The sequence below is a fragment of the Akebia trifoliata genome, chromosome 5 (genome assembly GCF_017979445.1).
Source record: "Akebia trifoliata isolate Shusen 1 chromosome 5, ASM1797944v1, whole genome shotgun sequence".
NCBI lineage: Eukaryota > Viridiplantae > Streptophyta > Magnoliopsida > Ranunculales > Lardizabalaceae > Akebia > Akebia trifoliata.
Window position 1 is genome coordinate 32,875,011 of NC_141379.1, and position 23,426 is coordinate 32,898,436.

The 23,426-nt window shown below is 34.6% G+C and overlaps 1 protein-coding gene and 3 pseudogenes across 1 annotated transcript; all 4 read right to left on the reverse strand.

Moving 5' to 3' along the window:
- Window positions 1–2,188: 2,188 nt before the first annotated feature.
- LOC147402325 (putative aspartic proteinase GIP2 pseudogene) lies at window positions 2,189–3,405 on the reverse strand (annotated as a pseudogene).
- Window positions 3,406–5,690: 2,285 nt separating this feature from the next.
- On the reverse strand, window positions 5,691–7,295 carry LOC147402326 (putative aspartic proteinase GIP2). The gene has a single exon (XM_086441629.1). It carries the CDS (start codon window positions 7,279–7,281, stop codon window positions 5,950–5,952), a length of 1,332 nt encoding a protein of 443 aa, XP_086297755.1. The 5' UTR covers window positions 7,282–7,295; the 3' UTR covers window positions 5,691–5,949.
- Window positions 7,296–11,184: 3,889 nt separating this feature from the next.
- On the reverse strand, window positions 11,185–13,266 carry LOC147402327 (putative aspartic proteinase GIP2 pseudogene; annotated as a pseudogene).
- Window positions 13,267–16,581: 3,315 nt separating this feature from the next.
- Window positions 16,582–16,926, reverse strand: LOC147402328 (protein ELF4-LIKE 4 pseudogene; annotated as a pseudogene).
- Between the last annotated feature and the right edge of the window lie 6,500 nt (window positions 16,927–23,426).

Genomic DNA, 23,426 nt, shown 5'->3' on the forward strand with positions numbered 1-23,426 from the left:
CTCTTGTCTTTGGCTTGATAAGAGATAAGATGTGTTCATCTGGATTGTGGTATTCTTTGAGAGATTAATAAGAAATGACGTAAATGCTATTGTATTCATCCTCACATAATAATTTGTAGGGTGATTTCATGTTTTGATTAATTTTTGAGATACCACTTGCCGGAGTGGAGTTAGTAAGGAGTTTGTGAGGGGCAATTGCCCTCATAGAACTTTGAGACAGTCCTATATTTTCAACTAAATACATGTCTCATTTGCCTCCATTCACTCATCTCCATCTTTATTTGCCCCCACCTCATCACCTCCCTCCAATTATCCCCCCCCCCCCCCCCCCTTACAATTTTTGAAGATGACATTATCTCTTGATTGAGCCTTCTCTCATAGACTAATTGGAAAATACCTAAATAACTTTTTCTTCAATTTTCAATAAAAAATCTTTGAATTTCTCCTCAAAACTATTCATATTCAAGCTTTTCAATTGTACCATTAATTATAATTTGCCCCCATTACAATAAAATTCTAGCTCCACCCACTTGTGTTTTCAAACTCTTGACATGCTTGTGTGTAATGTGTACAAAGTTTCCCATTTTTTTTTTTCGTAGTCCTCTGTAGTTATTATCAATGGTAGAGGTTGAGCTACAGTTCCCAGATAAAAGTTCTGAACTATGGCATGAGTTGTGGGTCCAACTTGATGTTTAACAACTACATAATCACGACGGTTACATCTAATCATTTAAATTTAGGAGGTCACTGAACCTCCCATTTTTAAACACTTGATTATTAGAGAAAAAAAAATGATATTTATTTTTTCAAATCAAAACCATGAGAACAAGAGGAATGAGTTATTATTTTTTCAATGTAATGTTCTATGGAATGTAGAATAAGAGTTATAGGAAAAATAGTCTACAGAAGATCTGCTCCTATTGTGAAAAGAAAGCATTCACATTTTAAAAAACCTATCTCGCTTTCTCTCATCTTTATTTTTCTTTGTATTTTCCTTATTACAATCAAAGAGTGGAATTCATTTTTAATATAAATTCTCTTTTATTTTTTTATTTTTTCACTTGTGGACGTTTGCCCATTCTTGAACACCAACACATCTCCAAGTAAGAATTTTAGCAAAATTTTTTGCCAAACAATCACATGTTATAGTTAACCATTGGCCTCCTCGAGAAATATAATAAACATAAAACCTTATAAAATTAAACGCATCATAAACTTGATTATATAAAAATCAAAATTGGCAATGTTGGTGAAGCCATCTTAACTGATCACTTCTCCCATTTATTTACACTACCAAGACTACATAAACAACACTGCATAATATCTCATAATTCAGAGTCTTTATTATGAACTGTTATCAGGTAGATACTCGAGAATCGAAGAAAAGAAAGTTTGACCGAGGCTTGTGTTGAACACAATGTCCTTAAGACAATTTTGTTCCCCTAACTTGGTGCCCACGGATTAATGAACAATTGTCTCTCAGGATACAATGATCATACGTGTAAAGGTAGCACTACAATCTACACGTCTAGTAAACGGAACGTTAAGTTTGTATTCTCAAATAATACAGACGAGAAATCAAAATGCAAACACGTTTAAACAACAAAAAAGAGAAAAAAAATTTGAATTAAAAAAACTAAAGTCGAAATGATATATTTATAAAATATTAAGAGACAAGGTGTCTCTTGAAAAAGAAGGTTCTAAGAGACATAATATATCTTGAAAAAGGAAAGGTATCTCTTAAGAGACACTCAAAACTAAAGGAAGTGTACTAACTGGAGGAACAGGCACCCATGGAAATCAAAAGGTGTCTTGATAAGACAGTAATAGGAATTAAGGGGTATGCCCCTTCAAAAGAAAATTTGGATTTAAGCCCAAGCCCAACACGAAAATTAACAAAAGGACTTGTCGCGCGCATTCACATGAAGCCAAATTGTCGAAATCCTTCTTCAGCTTATGGGCCCCTTGTGCGCATGCGTGAGCTTATCTAAGTTTCTCTCTCACATTCACTTAAGTGATATGAGAAGTTCTATATAAGAATTAGACAATTTTTTTATTCCTATTCGATGTGGGATTAAAGAGTTTTACTAATAAACTCAACAGTTCTACAATCCACATACAACAAATCATGGCTAGTAAGGATTGTTTGAAGTTGATTTCTCATTCACCCAAAAGTGATTTTTAACAACTAAATACATGAAATTATTCTCTTCAATAAGAAGAATAAGTTTTCAAGTGGTCCCGCCTCAAATAAATTGTGGGACTCACTTAAATCGTAGCTCGAATAAACCCACTCGGTCACAAAAACCTGGAAAAAACAGATTTTTTCCAACATGAAAAACAATGGCGAATTGAACCCAAGCCCTGACCTCGGCATATCGAATTGTAAAAGATTATTCTCCAACTTATACCCACTGATAGCAATCGAAGTCCTAGGATTCACACATCCATCAATAAATCCTAAACACAACACATGATCACTAACTTGCACCATTGAATTTGTTTCGAAAATCCTTCAAATAACTCTCTTACTATGCAAGACAAGATCGATGGTTGGCACCGCTTGCCCGCTCATGTACTAATAATGTTCTTAGAGCCAAAACAGACCCCAAATGGTGCCATGGCTGCCACCCTAATGAGATTCATTTTTTTTAGCTTCTTTGATGAAAATCTTAGTGAAATCATTGGAGATAGAGGATTCCATAACAGTGTAAGGATCGATGGTGCTGATCTTCATTCCTACAAATCCATTTTTGGGGATAGATAACAACGATGTATTGAATGATTGGTTCTTCTCGTTGATCTTGATTTGTTTCACCTTAATGAAATATTCGGCGGATGGGTCAACCACTGAGTAAGCCGATGCGGTACTCACACTATTTATGATTAGTGGGGTGTATTGAAGTGATTTTGTTATGTCAATATTGGAACGCATCACATATGACCCCATTTGATGTTAAAGGTGTAAGGCACATTGCAAATTTTCGAGGGAATCTAAAGGAGGATGCAAATTGGGAAGGTAATGCAATGGGATTGCGGCCGAGACCTGCCATGCCCTTGACACCTCTAGCAAGTCCATCTAAGAGGAATGTTGAGGTACAGCTCAATAGGAAATAACCAACCTTAACATTAGGACCTGGGTTCGATTGGATTGGAACAACATCTTGTACAAGCTCTCCATTAGTGGCGACGTGGGTCACGGTGCTGTCAGGTAGGAGAGCACACGTATTGTTGTTGCACCGTGGCCTATGGGCTACGACACAGCCATCATATGTGCTACCCCACTTGGCAAGAGAACATTGGGCTGAGCTACAACATGAAGGAAGTTGCGAAGATGTAACGTTACCCTTCGTCACAATCAACCCGTAAGTACTGGCCACCAAGGTCGATTCCAAACTTTACGGGCAGTGGTCATCATTATTTTCCAACTACGAAAATACCCCCACTACTTTAATGTACATAAATCGAAATTAAATAATTAAAAAGTTACTATAGGAGAGGAGGTGAGCAAATTGACGTTAAATATATATATATTTTTTAAAGTCTACCTTTGAAGTCGTGCATATAACGTTAAAAAGAAGAGGCCCACCAATATTGGGAAGGGCATGGATATTTGCACCTACCATGCTCAATCGTCCCACTTAAAACACATTTTTGGGTGGGGGTGCATAGAAGAAAGTGGATGCACTTTGGCTTAGACTCATGGCTCAATTAGTTTGGCACATTGCAAAAACAACTTTGATGTCGTCAATTTAGGATTTAAAATGGGTTGGATTTTATCCAAAATTCGAGTGATCCAAATTCGATTTTTAGCGGGTTTGATTCCTTCTAACATATCTGAATTAAAATATGAGTCGCATTTTAATTCGGATATGGGTTGATGTCCCTTGACCCGAGTCGGATACGTATCCATTCCTATATCTGAATGATATATTATTTTGTATATTGTATATAATATTTTTTTATATTTTTAATCTATCATTCATCAACAAATGAGTATTAAGTGTATTGATTAAAATTTCTCTTCAAAAGGAAAGAGGTCTTAAGTTCAAGTTATATTTAAATTACATTTTTTATAAATTACTTTGAAATAGTTTGAAATTATCCGATCGACCGACTCGAATCAATTAATTCGGATTGGATTCGGACATGGGTTTAACGAAAATAAAAAAAATTAAATATGATTTGAATTACTAGGATATGAGTCGAAGACCTTGAATAAAAAATCTGGATATGGGTAGACACATATCCAGCCCGTACAAGACCCGTTTTAAGCATGGGTTCAAGTCCAACTTACTGGGATAAAAAAAATAAAATAAAGAAGTTACGTGGGTACACTAAGTAAAAAATGGTGATTGCAAGTAGAACAACCCAATTGTAAATGTGCATCATGTTAAGGATAACCACAAAATACCACTGCTTTAGGACTTAGTGATAATCATCATCCTAATAGTTGATAATGGGGAGCAGATCCTCTATAGCCCATTTCTCCTGTAGTTCTCTATAACTCTTGCTCTACCATATTCAAGGAAAATAACAACACAAGCCTCTTGGATTCATTGTTTAGATCAAATTTGAAAAAAGAAATTGTCAAAAACAACTTTTTTTTTCCTTAACCAAGTGTTTGAAAATGGATGGTCACCAAACTCCTATATTTTAACGATTGGATACAATCATCTTGATGGCGTGGCACACCCTCAAACATTGATATGCACTACAGAGGGCTACAGAGGATTGCTCCCTGATAATGCCTAAGCATTTTTACAAGAGTAGTGGTAAACTGACCAAGTCTGTACGCAGTTGATGTGGCAAGTGCAAAGAACCATAGATCTTTTTCTTCGGGATACTCAAGGAAAAAGATCTACGGATCTGTGCAATTGCCACATCAACCGCATACAAACAATGTTAGTTTTAGTGCATTATTTTATCATTTGTCTTTTTACAAATCTAAGTGGTCTAATTTAAACTTTAAATTTGTTAGTTCATATATAATCCAATCTTGTCCATGAATTCCATTGCCGCTAATAAACACAACCACATTACCATTTTCTTTGTGCATGCATGTGATCAAGAGCAATTGGTCCCAAACTTGCCACATGAAGAGAATTCTAGTTCGTGGAATAGATATCCCGCTTTGATTAGGTCGCATAATTCTTCACGTGCAAAACCCTTGTATTTATACAATTTAAGTTTGTTTAATCGAAGTATTGAAGCTAAAATATTCTACACTTGAAGACAATTAATATGAAGGTAAAATTAAAAAACACCATGTAGAAGAAGAAGGCTATGATGATGCCCTTGGTCTTGAATAGTAGAGTAGAAGACTTTCCAACAAAACAAAACAAAAAAATTCCTTTACAACAATATGTCCTATTCGAAACCATGAGTGCAGCCTTTCTGTGAAATTATAGTTCCACGCCAACTTTTTATCATAAGAATTAATACTAAAAAATTTAAATAAAGCTAAATGTTGGCATTAACAGTGTTCTGTTGTTCTGCATTGCACCACATATGTTCACTCTCAAACATGACTTATTGTGCAAGTAGTACAAAGAGAGGGAGAGCAATTGAAGTGAGAGAAGTGAAAAGAAGAGAGAATACGAGGGGAGGGGGGACTAATTGGTGGGTCTATAATCTATATACTTGTTTGGTGTATTATATAAGTTCATTAGTTAAAATGTTATAATATAATGTAAAATTGGTGTACACATAATAAATTGGGGACCCCTTGGGACATATAATAAAAAAAAGAGACTAAAAAATCACCTGCCCTCTTAACACATATAAAATCTTACATGAGTAAATGCTTCACATTAACATTACTGATATAAGTTTCAAATTCGACCAAGAGTAGGATGCCATCACAAATGATTACTCACTCACATTTATGATATTAAAAAAAAAACATAATATCTCATATTTAAGAGTCTTAATTAATTTAAAGTTCCTCTAGGCATTGGAGGTGAAATTGAAGTTGGCACATGTTGTTTGCATGAACAGCAGTGATGAACTGAACCCAAGCTGCGATGTTGCAAGATCGAATTGCAAAAGGTTGTCCTCCAACTGATATCCACCGATAACGATTGAAGTTCTGGGGTTCGAACCTCCATCGACAAATCCCAGACACAACACATCATCACTAACTTGCACCATTGAATTTGCCCCGAAAATCCTCCAAAACACGCTCTCATTCTGCAATACAAGGTCAATAGTTGGCACGGCTGGCCCGACTCGCGTACTAAAAATGTTCCTAGTGCTAAAACAGACCCCAAATGGTGCCACGGCTGCCACCCTATTGAGTTTCATTTTTTTAGCCTCTTTGATGAAAGCATTAGTGAGATCATTGTAGATAGAGGTTTCCATGACGGTGTAAGGATTAATCGTGCTGATTTTCGTTCCTCCAAATCCATTTCTATCGATGGATAGCAACGATGTGTTCAGCAATAGATTTTTCTCATTGATCTTGATTTGTTTCACTCCAATGAAATATTCGGATGATGGGGTACCTATTGAGAAAGCCGTTGCAGTGCTCACAGGGTTAATGATTAGCGGTGTATACGCAAGTGGTGCTGATATGTCGATATTGGGGAGCATCTTATATGGACCATCCCCGAAGAATATGACACCATTTGAAGGCGAAGACGTAAGGCAAATAGCGAATTTTCTATGGAAACTAAAGGAGGAAGCAAATTGCGAAGGTAAAGCAATTCGAGTGCGACCGAGCCCTGCCATACCCTTGACACCACTAGCAAGTCCTTCTAAGAGAAATGTTGAGCCACAGGTAAAGAGAAAACGAGGGACCGAAACATTGGGACCTGGGTTCGACCCATCCGTCGATTGCATTGACACAACATCTTGTGCAAGATCACTAACAGTGAAGGTATGGGTCACAGTGTTGTCAAGGAGGAGAACACATGTGTCATTGCTACACCCTGGCTTAGGTCTTGAGAAGCACCGATAACATCCCTCCGCCTTGGCAAGAGAGCATTGGGCTGAGCGACATCGGGTTGGGAGGTATGAAGATGATACGTATCCTTGCTCACAATCGACCCATAGAAATTGGCCACCGAGGTCAACGACGACGCTTATGGGGACTAATGGGGTTCTTTGATTGATATGGGTCAGATATTGAAGGGTAGAAGCATCTTTGGAGACTGGGAGGACTAGTGCATTGGGTCGAAAAGAAGGCTGAGAGTTGGAGACACAAACAAAAAAGAAGAGAAAAGTAGAGACGAGAAGGAATCGAAGAGAAGAAGCCATTGAAGGTGATGTGCAATGCATTGTTTTTAACTTATTGTGAGGGAATGTGATGGAGATTAGTGGATGGCCATTTCCTTTTATAATAGTTTTTTTTCAGTGGAGTCTGGATCTCATGCACCCAAGGAGGAGGACCTCCCACACCCTGCTACACACCACGTAAGTCATAGTAGCGCCTAAAAATATCTCCTTTTAAAAATTTCCTTAGATTACAACTTACTTGATGTGTATTAGGGTGTGGGAGGAGGGTTTCAATCCTCCACCCTGGGCGCATTCGATCCACTCTTTTTAGTAGATTATGAAGATGCAAGTCCAAGTCTGAAGTCAACGATGACAGCTTTTTTTCAAGAGTCTGCTAATAATACAATGGATTTTTGGTGGACGGAGTTGACACATGTTGATCTAGAAGCACACTTTTTAAAAAATAAAAATAAAAATTTCTCTCATTTTCCCGTTTTGCCCACATATTTATTTTTTTAGATTTTAAATCTTAAAAAGAATCGTTGACTCACATTAACAATCCAACAACACAGACATCTAGATTTCATGAAAATATTTATATTTTTAAAATTAAAAAAAATATTATTTTTTAAATTTGATCCATAATGTATAAAATGGATGACTACCAAACACCCACATTTAAAAATAAAATTTAATAATAAAAAATAATTTTATTATTATTATTTTTTTTTTAAAAATTCATATAATTTTATTCTCTACAATCCCATTTCGTCGGATCATGATTTTAAATATCATACGGTGAATCGATATGAAAGTTTCTTTTTATTTTCACTATGGGCTGGAGAGAGAAATTATCTTTTTCTTTTTTCTTTTTTTGTTTTTTTTAATAAATTATGTATTATTATCAGCACTTTTTCCAATTACATTATTTTTTATTAAAATATCCAGGTGGATAGATAACGCGTACAAATTTGACTTGACTTCCAAAGTTCAAACTAAGATGACTACTTTGATATGGAACAGTGGGCATGGGGAGGGGCAGGGACAAGTGTAAGCATGGTTTTAAATATGATCCAGGACTGAGATGACATGTCCAATATGTTTTTGTATCATCCATCAAGGAGATGGATAGACAAGTCAAACATTTCAGATGAGATTTAAAATTATGGTGCATTTTTCTCATTGTTGAAGGAGATGACTCAAATGTATCAAAAATCTTGTTCATAACGACTCGGTCTCATTCATTGACACGATGTCAAAACGAGTTTTAAAACCATGGGTGTAAGTCAAATAAATATTACATTTTAAAACTTTACCCAGTGCAAATACGAGTTGACCTAGGATTTTTTTTTTTTTTTTTTTGCACTCCTTTAGTTAAATATTTTAATATCAATTGTTTTTATGTGGTTAGTAATATTAATGAAGGTGATTTATTGTATAATTTGGATTATTCAATATCGTCTTTGTATTTTTCCTACAAATGGGATAATATATAGGAGTAAGAACATTGCGCAAGTGTAAGCATTCGGTTTGAATTATTCAATTTTGATTTTCGATGGTCACACTGAATTTTCAAAACCTTGTTTGATCACATTATTTTTTCAAATTGATTTTATAATCTAAAATCGCTGGTTGACCTTTGTTCTATGGGTGTGATATAAAATAACATATAACTCATTAACACAAAAATATCATCTTAACCAGAGAGATAGACTTAACTCACAAAAAATGGGTCTTACAACATTTTTTTTTATTTTAACTGATTTATGATTCTGATTGTGAGATTATCATTTTTAAATTCGAATCAAAATATAAAACTATTACAATGAAATTATTGGCAAAAATTTAATTCTAGAATTGGAATTAAAAATCCAAAACTAATGTTACCACCCATGTCCTCTCAGCTTTTTTGGGTCTTGATAAACCAATCTTAAAATATTAAATAAAGTTAGATAATCATTTTAATATGACTGTTATTTTGATGGGCTTTTAAAAAAATATATCAAACTACAAATGGACAAGATAAAGGAAAATCTCAGTGATTGCATGTGGGGCATGATTTTTAAACTCGTCCAAGACCGAAACGTATCACTTGAGTTAACTCGATATCAGAGCTAAATGAGACCAACTCACAAAGTCATTTTTTGATCAAGATTTACAAGTCACATTTAATTTTTTCATTTATCTCACAAGATGTCTCAAATGTATCGGAAAACTCGTCCAAGACAACTCGATATCGGAGCTAAACATGACGAGACAAGATACCGAGTTTAAAAACCATGATGTGGGGTCGTCTTTACAAACAACACACCAATCTTTTTGAAATTAATGGTCGTTTACATATGGATTGGTGTGTTAAAAGAAAAAGGAGATTGGGACAACTTGCACCAACAGGAGAGGTGAAACTCCCAAAGAGGAGAATGATGAAGAAAGAGTGAATAAAATGAAGACCTCAGTCAGACTTCAACCTTTTGTCAACTTCAAAATGTGAGGGGAAAGAGGAAAGCTGCTTGTAGTCTCTTTTCCATATGAAACAGAGGAAAACTAAATTGGGTTCACCAAACCATCGACTCATCGCACAACACACGCAAAATCTTGAAGCTATGAATCAATAATTAAAATAGATTGAATGGGAAAAAAGGCAACCTTGATCAAGGAACAGTAAAAATAATCTAAAAGAGAATAAATTTGAGAAATTGTGAAAAATCTTATTTTATTGGGAATTCTTGGATGATCGTTACCTAAGCCTTACTATATTTATGGAGATTTCATCAACCAAGATATAAAAAATAACTTATTGTAAAGATACTAATCATCTATAATTCTTAATCTAAAATATCTTCATAGATATTGATGAGATACACTAAGAATGATACAATGAATCTCATGCATCATAATATGATGCATCTTATTCTCTTTTATTCTCTTGCAATTTCATGGACTTTTGAAGAAAGAATATGCAATTGGTTTAATTGAACAACCGTTCTTGATCTCATGAAAAAATTGATAATGAATGTCTCAAACAACCAATCGAGTTTGACGCTGGTCATCATCTGCTTGTAAAGTCCGTCATTACCACATCCCACTCATTTTGAATTTGTCTAAGCCAATGACACACTAGATCAAGTCCGTCATGATATCTCCCAGAAGCATACGAATTAAGATTATGTGGCTTAAATAGAAAAAAGTTTCATTGAAGAGATTTTAAATAAAATGATATTTGAGATCATGAGAAATGAGTTTTTGATCTAAGGAGGTTTGTAGAAGCATGAAACCATGGAGAAAGGTAGGATTTTTATTAAAAGAAAGTGAAGTACTAGTGAAAGGGGGAAAAAATTAAGGGTCGGCGATGGTTGTGGCACCATCGCCAAGGATCGTTGCACGAAGATCAAGCTCTCAATAGACTTAGGCTCTACTATCTTGTGAAAAATGTGATATATTGAGAACTCTTGGATGATCATTACATAAACCTTACTAGGGTAGTTATAAAGATTTCATCAACCAAGATGTAGAATGTAACCTATTATAGAGATACTAATCATCTATAATTCTTAATCTAAAATAGATTAATAGATATTGCTAAATATTTTATTTTCAATGACAAGCTTCCTTATGTGATGAGATACATTGTATCACATGCATCATATTCTCTTACACACCATCTAATTTCCATGAATTAAGTCACAGTTACATAGATTTACAATTCGAATGGTGTCACGTTATTTCTAATAAGAATCATGGCAAATAAGGTGAATCTGAGACAGTATTGTACTTAAACAACGTAAGTACATAACTAATTCAAAAGTAAAATCTTACCAAGGTGAATGCTTCACATTAATATTAATTACTAATATAACCATCAAATTCGACAAATGTGTAGGTGAAGCCATCACAAATGATTACTCACACTTATTAGCACTGTAAAAAACACACACATAAACAATACTACATAATACATCATCTTAATTATGAAATTCCACTAGGCATTCGAGGTGAAATTGAAGTTGGCACATGTTGTTCGAATGAGCAGCAGTGATGAACTGAACCCAAGCCGTGATGTCGCAAGATCGAATTGTAAAAGGTTGTCCTCCAACTGATATCCACCGATAACAATTGAAGTTCTGGGGTTCGAACCTCCATCGACAAATCCCAGACACAACACATCATCACTAACTTGCACCAATGAATTTGCCCCAAAAATCCTCCAAAACACGCTCTCATTCTGCAAGACAAGGTCAATGGTTGGCACGGCTGGACCAACTCGTGTCCTAAAAATGTTCCTAGTGCTAAAGCAGACCCCAAATGGTGCCACGGCTGCCACCCTATTGAGCTTCATTTTTTTAGCCTCTTTGATGAAAGCATTAGTGAGATCATTGTAGATAGAGGTTTCCATAACGGTGTAAGGATTAACCGTGCTGATCTTCGTTCCTCCAAATCCATTTCTATCGATGGATAGCAACGATGTGTTCAGTGATAGCTTTTTCTCATTGATCTTGATTTGTTTCACTCCAATGAAATACTCAGACGATGGCGTACCTAGTAAGTAAGCCGATGCGGTGCTCACAGGGTTCATGATTAGCGGTGTATGCACAAGTGGTGCTGATATGTTGATATTGGGGAGCATCTTATATGGACCATCCCCGAAGAATATGACACCATTCGAAGGCGAAGACGTAAGGCAAATAGCAAATTTTCTATGGAAACTAAAGGAGGAAGCAAATTGCGAAGGTAAATCAATTCGAGTTCGACCGAGCCCTGCCATACCCTTGACACCACTAGCAAGTCCTTCTAAGAGAAATGTTGAGCCACAAGTAAAGAGAAAACGAGGGACCGAAACATTGGGACCCGGGTTCGATCCATCCGTCGATTGGATTGACACAACATCTTGTGCAAGATCATTAACAGTGCCGGAACGGGTCACGGTGTTTTCAAGGAGGAGAACACATGTGTCATTGCTACATCCGTCCCCCTTAGCAAGAGAGCATTGGACTGAACGGCAACGGACTGGGAGGTATGACGATGACTCATACCCTTGTTCGCAATCAACCCATAGGAACTGGCCACCAAGGTCGACGACGACACTTATAGGGACTAGAGGGGTTCTTTGATTGATATGGGTCAGATATTGAAGGGTAGAAGCATCTTTGGAGATAGGGAGGACTAGTGCATTGGGTCGGATAGAAGATTGAGCATTGGATATTAAGATAAAGAAGAATAGAAGACTAGAAACAAGAAAGAATTGCAGAGAAGAAGCCATGAAAGGTGATGATGTATGTAGGTTGAGAGTGAAGGAAATGTGTTGAGACAATTGAAAGATTATGGGGTTAGGCGGCGGAGACTACGGTAAAATATGGGTCCTTTGTAGTTGGTTCTGCAGTTGACTGGACCTCCCAACTTGTATGAGTACTTTAATATGTCATACATGTGTTTTTTCGAGATACGAGTAAAAAGTTTCTACGATTATATGCACATCTCCATGTCAGAAATGTGAGAATCGCAGTGAATCCCAATGTCACCCCAGTATTACTCTTTTATCTAAATAACTCTTACAGTTACATGATATTTGGAATTGTCACAAATTAAATCATATTTTTTATAATAAAGATGAAATTACTTATAAAAGGAAACATGATCCTTGTACGCTTTTTCGGGTTGGAATCCAGTCCTCATCCTCCCTTCCTTTAGACATGAAGGAAAGGAAATCGGTATAACACAAATAAAAGAATCACAATCACCACAAACAATCAACGATGAAAAATGACAAAAGAACGGGACTGCAGAGATAGTAGATTGCTAATTTCTTGTTTAAGTCTTGGACACTGAGAGTTTTACTAATGTGGCTATAATTAGCAGTATAAAATCATAAAACAGCCCTAGTCTCAAAACTGTGACATATGTAAAGAATTATGTGTTTGTCAAACAAATGGACGCTCTTTGATTATGCCACACCAGCTTCCAAGTACATAACCTTTTATCTGTGGGATTAAAGTTTGTTCTCTAGATTCACAAAGCTTTTCCCTGATTGTGCTGGTATACCAAAGATCCAAGGACGTTCATGTTGGATTATCTTCTTTTTCTTTTTTATTTCTATATATATATATATATATATGGGAAATGTTCAGCAACAAACATTTTGACAAACATTTTGGCAAAACATTTTTCAAAATATGGGTTAGAGGTTTTGGAATGGACTGATTTTTGGCGAGGATGATCTCTACTATGAGGAGATCATCATCACCAAAAATCAGCCCATTCCAAAACTTCTAACCTATCAAAAATTGTTTACAAAAAATGGACGGTCCACGATTTTTCAACTTGTAAACGTGGGGCTAGAAGTTTTGGAATGGGCTGATTTTTTATGAGGATGATCTCCTCACCGTAGAGATCATCCTCACCAAAAATCAGCCATTCCAAAACCTCTAACCCATGTTTTGAAAAATGTTTTGCCAAAATGTTTGTCAAAATGTTTGTTGCTGAAAGGGACCCTATATATATATATATGGTCCCGTTCGCCACCCTAAGTTTTACCACACACTTTAACAAACGCGTTTTGTCTTACATGGGTTAGAAGTTTCGGAATGAGCTGATTTTTGGTGAGGATGATCTCTATGGTGAGGAGATCATCCTCACCAAAAATCAGCTCATTCCAAAACTTCTAACCCCATCAAAATTGATTTATAAAAAATGGACGGTCCACGATTTTTCAACGTGTAAACATGGGGCTAAACATTTCGGAATGGGCTGATTTTTGGGGAGGATGATCTTCTAATCATAGAGATCATCCTCACCAAAAATCAGCTCATTCCAAAACTTCTAACCCATGTAGGACAAAAAACGTTTGTTAAAGTGTGTGGTAAAACTTAGGGTGCTGAACATTTCCCTATATATATATGGGGCCCGTTCAGCACCCTAAGTTTTACCACACACTTTAACAAACGTGTTTGGTCTTATATGGGTTAGAAGTTTTGGAATGGGCTGATTTTTGGTGAGGATGATCTCTATGGTGAGGAGATCATCCTCACCAAAAATCAGCTAATTCCAAAACTTCTAATCCCATCAAAAATGGTTTACAAAAAATGGACGGTCCACGATTTTTCAACGTGTAAACATGGGGCTAAACATTTCGGAATGGGCTGATTTTTGGGGAGGATGATCTTCTAATCATAGAGATCATCCTCACCAAAAATCAGCCCATTCCAAAACTTCTAACCCATGTAGGACAAAAAACGTTTGTTAAAGTGTGTGGTAAAACTTAGGGTGCTGAACATTTCCCTATATATATATAGGGTCCCTTTCAGCAACAAACATTTTGGCAAACATTTTGGCAAAACATTTTTCAAAACATGGGTTAGAGATTTTGGATTGGGCTGATTTTTGGTGAGGATGATCTCTATGGTGAGGAGATCATCCTCATCAAAAATCAGCCCATTCCAAAACTTCTAGCCCCATGTTTACAAGTTGAAAAATTGTGGACCGTCCATTTTTTGTAAATCATTTTTGATGGGTTAGACGTTTTGGAATGGGCTGATTTTTGGTGATGATGATCTCCTCACCGTAGAGATCATCCTCACCAAAAATCAGCCCATTCTAAAACCTCTAACCCATATTTTGAAAAATGTTTTGCCAAAATGTTTGTCAAAATGTTTGTTGCTGAACATTTCCCATATATATATATATATATATATATAAATCAGTAAATCTGTTTTAAATGAGTTCACCGACTCGGGCACAGGCGGGATTTGAACCTAGGCATATCATATCAAGTCTAGTTAACATGTGCCGTAAGGGCATACCTTAAAGTGCAATAGATACACTTTGAAAATTGGAATTTGTACCAAAAATGCTCTTAAAATTTTTACTTTTTATCAAAATAACTTCACCTGCTTGCTAACGCGTGCGCACGTTAACAAAATCCTATGATATCATTACAAAGACTTTATCAATTAAGCTAGTTAGCACCTACATTCTTGAGTTATCCCTCTTCAGTATGAGGTAGGTCCCATTTATTTTGAAAAGAATCTGACACCCCCTATGTGGCATACTCAAATACTCTCCTACTGTGGGATGTGCCAGAACCATAGATTTTTTATGGTTCTAGCACATCCATATCAGGAGAGTATTTTGAGTATGCCACGCGAGGGAGTCAGATCATCATGACTCAAGAGGAAAAATCTTCTCCACATGTTTTTGACTCTTGTGAAGTTTCAGTAGTTGAGCAAAATTATTGCTCCTTTCTTCTTTTCTTGACTTAAAAAAAAAAAAAAAAAAAGAATAATGATGAATGCACACGGTTTTGGTACATAGCTGACATGGCAGGGGCATGCATAGAACCATACATATTTTTCCTATACATGTGGATGAAAAAATTTATGATTCTGCATAGTAGAAAAGCTTTTGTGGAGGGTAACTAAGAGTTTAAAAAAAATTATTAAAATTATTAGGGTAATGGTAGCTGATTTTTTTTATCCGCCACTGTTAATGGTGGGGCACATTCAATGGGATTTGAACCTAGTTCTTGGGGTCAACTCTCCTCAAGCCTTACCATTTATAGCTAAGTGGCACCTTGAATGTTTACGCTGTATTACATAGCTTGATTGTTACATGTAATTTCTTTTACTCATTTTAAAAATCAAAAAAAAAAAATTTCCAACAATTCAAACAAAATATGATAAATTATATGTGATTGATTAATGCCACTGACCATTTGAATAAAATTTGTTAAATTTTCAATGATATTCAATGCATGGTATAATATTAGATGTACACCGACACAAGTGCACGACTTCGTATTTAAGACACAACATGTGCCCTTATTGAATGGGGATGATGACATGTAGTCAGAAAAAAAATTTGTACAAACAAAGTAGGATCTGATGAGAGTGTCACATGGCAATAGATTGAAGCAGTACATTTTGCCGCTGATTTATCCACTAATCATACATGTTTCACATCGAGATAAGCATAATTGATTAGATTGAGAAAATAATAATTATTGATTCTTAGGTGCGAGACGGGGCCAAGAAGTTTCACTCGTGCATTGGGCTTGGTTGTATTAGATTCAGAGAAAACCCAAATCTGATTCACCAAACCATCAACTCATCACACAAAAAACATATAACCTTGAAGCTATGAATCAATAATTCAAATAGGTTGAATCCAAAAAAGACAACCTTGATCAACTATCAGAAAAACTAATGTACAAGGGATTAAAATCTGAGAAACACACCATCTTAATTTCCATGAATTAAGTCAAAGTTACATAAAATTACAATTCGAGTGGTATTGCAATTTTACTAATGTTAACATCGTAAATTTCTTTTTTCTCGACACGTTAAAAGAATCATACATAATTGGCTCAAGCTACTACCCAGACCTAATTCTTTTCTGGCCATGCTTTCCACCCGATTTCGTCGTCTTTCCTGAATCCACCTCAGATGAAGATTCCATGGATTTAGTGAAAGAGCCCGAAAGGTTGCCGTAAAGATCAACCACCTTCCTAATGTTGCTGTTAAGCTCTCTAATTAGACCCACATTTTGGCTGAGGTTATTGGGTATCTTCGACTCATGATTCTGATTAATTTCATTGATTAACAATCTATTTTGATCCAAGATGTTTTGGACTTGACCAAAGTTCTTTTGGAGTGTTTGTAAGATCTTGTTGTCTACTTGGGTATCATTGTCAAGATCTGGAAATGTGTCTCCATCCATTTTCAGTCAAAATTCAATAAAATTAAAACCAACCCTGTATTAGAAAAAAAAAAAAAAAAAAAAAATGAAGATGAGAGAAAACATAAAAAACATACCAAGAGAAGAGAATTGCTAAAAAAAAATTGATTTTTAATGGATATAATCATCCTATCTTACTTTTTTATACACTTTAAGGAAAATCCAGACAAATTTCGCATGAAAACCCAATCATGGCTTCTCATGGAAAGATAAGGTGGGACAAAGATGGTTTTTTTTTTTCTTCCAAGAAGATCAAATTTTCCACACACACAAAAAAAAGAACCTATTTATTCTCTAAACCCCTGTTTTTTTTCTGGAGAGTCTCAAAACAGGGGAAAAAGTGGGGGTGGGGAGGAATACTGCAAAAGAATAGAGAGAGAAAAGCAAATTAAGAGCCCATTAATCTAGGGGCTTGTTTAGCGGACAAGGAATTGAATTTATGTGGAAACCAGAATTATGAATCTTAAAAAATTCGAATTCCTAACAATTTAAAGTCTAGTCGTTGAAATTCACTTGGAAATTGCAACTATTATCCATAGTTGCCCTAAATCGGTCAACTTAAAATTTTATAAGAATCTGAAACTAGCTCGTGAGATATATTCGGAGAAGATTTCAAAGAGTCGTAGAAAATCTGCTTGTAGAGGAGAGGGTCAACTACTTACATAAAACCCCTAAAAAATAGAACAAATTTACAGATTTTATTTCAATTACATAGAAATTTGTTGCAACTGATACAGAAACAATAACACATACAGAGAGAGAAGGAGAGAGATTACCAGAGACTATGGGAGAGACCAACGACCACGACGACGACCGTGTGAAAGAAGGTCGAGAGAGAGAGAGATGGTTCTTAACTTTTAATCGAAAGAAGCAATAGTTTTTAATAACTTTAATGGCTTTTTCTGCACTTTTGTTTAAGTTTCTGTGTTGGAAGAAAACATCAACGTATATTAATACGTCACTATTAAAGTTAAAACTACTTTTTCCATTTCTTAGTTAGCTAATTTAATAGAAAACTTTTATTGAAGCACCATTTTCTTCTAATCACACACCAATAAGTCTCTCTCTCTCACCCATGGTTTTAAAACTTGGTTTATCGTCTCGTCCATGCTAGAAATCGAGTCACCTCGAATAAGTTTTTCGATACGTTTGAGATGTTTTGTTTAAAAGTGAAAAAAAAAATGAACGTTGGGTTTCAAATCTCATCTGAAAAATTGACTTGTCCGTACGTCTTGTCTGTGCTTGATACTAAGACGATTCGAGCGATACATCTTGATCTCGGACAAGTTTTGAAACAATGCTCTCACCACCACCATCGTTTAAAAACTCATCTTGGTTTTGAAGGCCCTATGTGAGATGGTGAAAGATGAATCATCCATCACATTGACTTGTTCAAGATCCAATAAGATAAGTATAATATTTTAAAAATATCGATTGAGTTTCATAAATTTGACAAGTCAAGTGATTTATATAAAAAAAAAGATAGTGATTGAAATATTTGTTATCTATATTGGGTACGATTCATTCTCCTCTCCACTTGGAACAATGTCTTCCCTCAAATTTATTTCAAACATAAAAACTAGAGCAAATAGAGGTTAATGTACAATTATTATCTCTAGAAAATTGATGAGAGGGAGTACGAATTCGACATGATCCAAACGTCTAGGACCTCATACTTTGTCCATGGTCTATTGAAATTTTGTCACTTTAATTTCTGATAGACGGAATGAACAAAAGGTTAGCCAAATCTGATGTGAGGTTGTTGGTGGCATCGATTTTCATTTAAGAAGAATCATGGAAGCAGAAGGAAAGCATGGTTGCACAAATTATTGTTTGGTGATTGTGTTTAGGTGTTGTTGGGAAAAACAACTTTTTGGACAATTTAATAATTATTATAAAATATTTGGTATTTTAGTTTGTTAAATTGATATCTCATAACATTTTAAGGGATCATTGTATTAATCTACTAAAAATAAGAAGGGTGTACGATTTCATCTAAAAATGTCATAACTTTACCTTTGTTCGATTGATGCAAATGTTGGAAGCAAGAAGTTGGTCTTAGTAATTTGAATGTTACAGAAAATAGAATTTTGAGAGTGAAGGGTGAAAATGTTACCTTATTCCATCATTAATTGATATGTTGTTGATTAATTCATCGCCTGATTTAATCGGATAGTCTTTTTTCGGAGAATTTTAGGAACTTTTTGAAAAATTTGGAGAATTTCGTGACTATGCCTATATTATTTAAGCATGAGGGCTGTTAATGGGCTGTGTTTCCACCAAAGTCTGAGTTGGGCCTGAATATCCATTAATGGGCCTAACTCATTTGAGCCCGATTCTTGTCAATCTTTGATCAAAATTAAGGCCAAGGCTGACCATTTCTCTTGTGAGCATTATAATAGTAATCGAATTTATTACTATTTTTAGATGATTAAATCAAGAAAATCAAACCAAATGAGTAATATAGAAAACAAGCCCACGGATTTACTGTCTGCGTGATAATGGGCCGGGTTAATAGCCCTGGATCAACCTTATGCTAATAATGTTTCCATAATGGGTAATAGTGATGTCAATGGGCCAGGATGAAAATGTCCCGATACTAATGGTGCTTGAGATTATAGTCCAAACCCAGATCGCCTTATGGTCTGGCTAGGCCGAATATAAAGTCATCTTTGTCCAATTACGGCCCATAAATTTTATAAATTATAAATTAAACTATAATAGTAATAAAAAAGAATGATAATTATAAGTTTCTGGGCCGGGACATCTGATTTCCCTAGCTCCCAAACCCACCCAATACTTAATGGGCCTTGTAACACTACCCAACCACAATGACCCGGGATAGGCTGGGCTAAAACCAGGCCCATTTACACTCTAGTTATCATTCTTCATTTTTTATCAAAGATGCATGTCATGAAACAATTTTTTTTTTTTTTTTTTTTAACAAATATTAAGGTTTAGAAATAGTTCTCATTTCCTTATTAAGTGAAGAGTTTATTTCGTATTAATCTTAACTGTTATGACGGGAGAAAGCGGAGTAAGTGTGATTCGAAAACAAAATTTGGATCCTGCAAATGCCCCCATCTTTCCATCTAAACTTAATACAATCAGGGTAGGGGTCCAATGGGTCGATTTCGGTTCGGTTCCTATGAAAATTAGAACCATAACCACTATATTTTTTTCAGTTCCGGTCCTTGTTGGTTTCGATTCTGATTCTTAAATAAGTGAAACCAAAACCGCTAACAATCACAAGTTTCCGTCCGCTCCAGTTCTCAAAAATCAAATGGAAAAAAAGTCAAAATCATTATAAGAAATATCTTCTTCTAAAATATAACATATTATCTACTAGGAATCAATTTAATTATAATTTGTTCTACTAAAAATATGATTTAATGACTGTTAAAAAAAATTAAAATTCATCATCTTTACAAGTAATCAACTTTTAGAAGTGGTGACCCATTTTAAGCTCCAATATTTAATTTATATGAAAAATTGAAGAAATTTATATAATATAAGTTAATTTTAAAATATTGAAAAGCCTTAAATATGTATAATTTAAAAAAATAAATGACAAAATAAATCGATTTCAACTACCCGTAGGTATCTATAGGATAAAACCTAATGGTTCCTATTGGTTCAAGTCCATATTAGATCCGGCTCTAATCGGTTCCAATAAAAAGGGAATTGGAACCGGGGTTTTCAGTTCCAATTCTACTCCAAGTAAATGGGTACCCATTAACACCTATGAATCGGGGTCGTTTTGGTTAAAAACCAATAAAATTACAATCCCCATGACCTTACGTTAGTTTTTTTTTTTTTTTTTATTATTATAAAAATATTTATTTTGTTTTGTTATCTTCAAAATCCCTTAAATGTACATTTTAAATAACAAAAACTCTTATAATGCATGTGCCACCTACTAGTCTATATATATATATACATATGGTCAAGTTCTGTGTACACATATCTACTCATATATCTACAACGTGTTTTATCCTATGTAACTAAAAGTTTCGGATTGAACTGATTTTGGTGAGGATGATCTCTATGAAGAGGAGATCATCCTCACCAAAAATCAGCTCAATCCAAAAATTTTAACCACGTCAAAAGTAATATACAAAAAATGGACGGTCTACGATTTTTCAACTCATAAATATGGGGTTAGAAGTTTTAGAATTAGCTGATTTTTGGCGAAGATGATATCCTCATCAAAGAGATCATTCTCACCAAAAATCAGTTCAATCTGAAACTTTTAGCCCACATAGGACAAAACACGTTGTAGATATATGAGTAGATATGTGTGTACATGGATCCTGATCCATATCAGGGATTTTTTTTTTTTTTTTTGTAAAGATGATCTCTATGATGAGAAGATCATCCTCACAAAAAATTAGCCCAATCTAAAATTTCTAAGTCCATCAAAAGTGGTTTACAAATTTTCAATAAAAAATCGACGGTTCATAATTCTAAACCACTTTTGATGGACTGAAAAGTTTCAGATTTTGGCGATTTTTGATGAGGACGATCTGCTCACCATAAAGATCATCATCGCCAAAAATCAGCTCAATTCGAAACGCTTACGCTACATAGGACAAATGTGTTGGTTCCTTAACGTTAGCTGCCGAACTAACATAGATATATATATATAGGGTGACATTTGAAGGTCCTAAAGAGAGTCAAACATTTTTTCAATGTATGGGTTAGAAGTTTGATAAGTTTGATTTATTATTATTATTATTATTTTTTTTTTTTTTTTTTTTTGTGAGGGTGATCTTTATGATGAGGAGATCATCCTCACAAAAAATCGGCTCATTCTGAAAATTCAAACCCCATCAAAAATAATTTACAAAAATTGGACGATCCACAATGTTTCAACTTGTAAACTAAGGTTAGAAGTTTCAGAATGAGTTGATTTTTGGTGAAGAAGATCTCTTCATGATAAAAATCATACTCACAAAATTCAGCTCATTCTGAAACTTCTAACTCATGTTTGACACAATGTTTTACTCTCTTTAAGGCCTCTGAGCACTTACTAAAATTAATATATATATATATATATATATATATATAACATTTGGTGTAAATTATTTTATGAATTTGAAGGTATAGCATTTTTTTTATAAATATTTTTATTTAAAAATAGATAAAAACATGTTAGATAGATATGATAGGTTGGTTAACAGTAATTACAAAGCCCATCTTTATCCCTAATCTTGGGTGTTGGTTAAAAGATTCTTATCGTCGAGAGTCATGTGCTAGTGTACATGTTCATATATTTTTGTTTGCACCTTTGAAAATATCTAAAAGAGAGATCGTTTTAAGCTTTGGAATTGGGGTGAACATGAGACAACTAACTATGTGGCACATTTTCGTTGGAGTTTAAAATAAATCAAGCTCCTAACCAACTCATTTTTTATGTGCCATGCAACTCAATGTGTTTAATCTCCAATTAAAACGTGCCACATAGACACCATATGTTGCTATAGAAACAAAATAATGAGACACTATTTTGGATCACAACTCTAAATTTATAATACCACCAAACAACTTTAGTTGATATTTATTAGATCTATATGTAATTTAAGTTATATGCATGTCCCCTATCTTTAGTAAAATTGTACATTCATTTATAAGATTTTTCTTTCCTGCATATTCAAAAAAAAGTAAAAAATGAAAGATAATAAAATTAGAAGGATATTATTGAAAATGAGAAAAGGGGAGGAAGAGAGGAAAGATAATAAATTGAGGTAACATGTGAACCCCACTTTACTATAATTGGAGGAAACATTTATATTATCACAAAATTATAGTTGAAGTGAGACCCACTGTTATTTTTAAGTGTGAAAAGGCAATAAAGTGGTTGATGTAGAATGTGGATTACAACTTAAAATGGGTTGGATTTTATCAGAAATTCGAGTGATTTGAATCCAATTTTAGCAGATTTGGCTTCTTCAAACATTTCCAAATTAAAATACGAGTTGATGTTCCTTGACCTGAGTCGGAACGAACTCATCCCTATATCCGAATGATATATTATTTTGTATGTTATATATTATATTTTTATATTTTTTTAGTTTATCATTCATCAACAAATGAGCATTGGGTATAGCAGTCAAAGCTTCATTTCAAAAGGAGAGGGCTCTTGAGTTCAAATCACATTTAAACCACATTTTTTTATAAATTACTTTGTAATTGTTTTAAATTATCCGCCCCCGACCAACCTAAATTAATTAATTCGATCGAATCATATCCAAATAAGGGTTTATTGAAAGCGAAAAAATAAAAATAAATAAAAAATAATCAAATATAATTTGAGATAGTAGGATCCAATTCGGATTCGGATTTGAATTAAAAATCCAGATATGGATACAGGTAGACACATATCTTACCTGAACCCGACCCATGTTAAGACCTAGTGTGGTCCCACTCCATTCTACATGAGTGAGTGAGGTGTTTAATGTTTTTCCCCTACAACACAATAG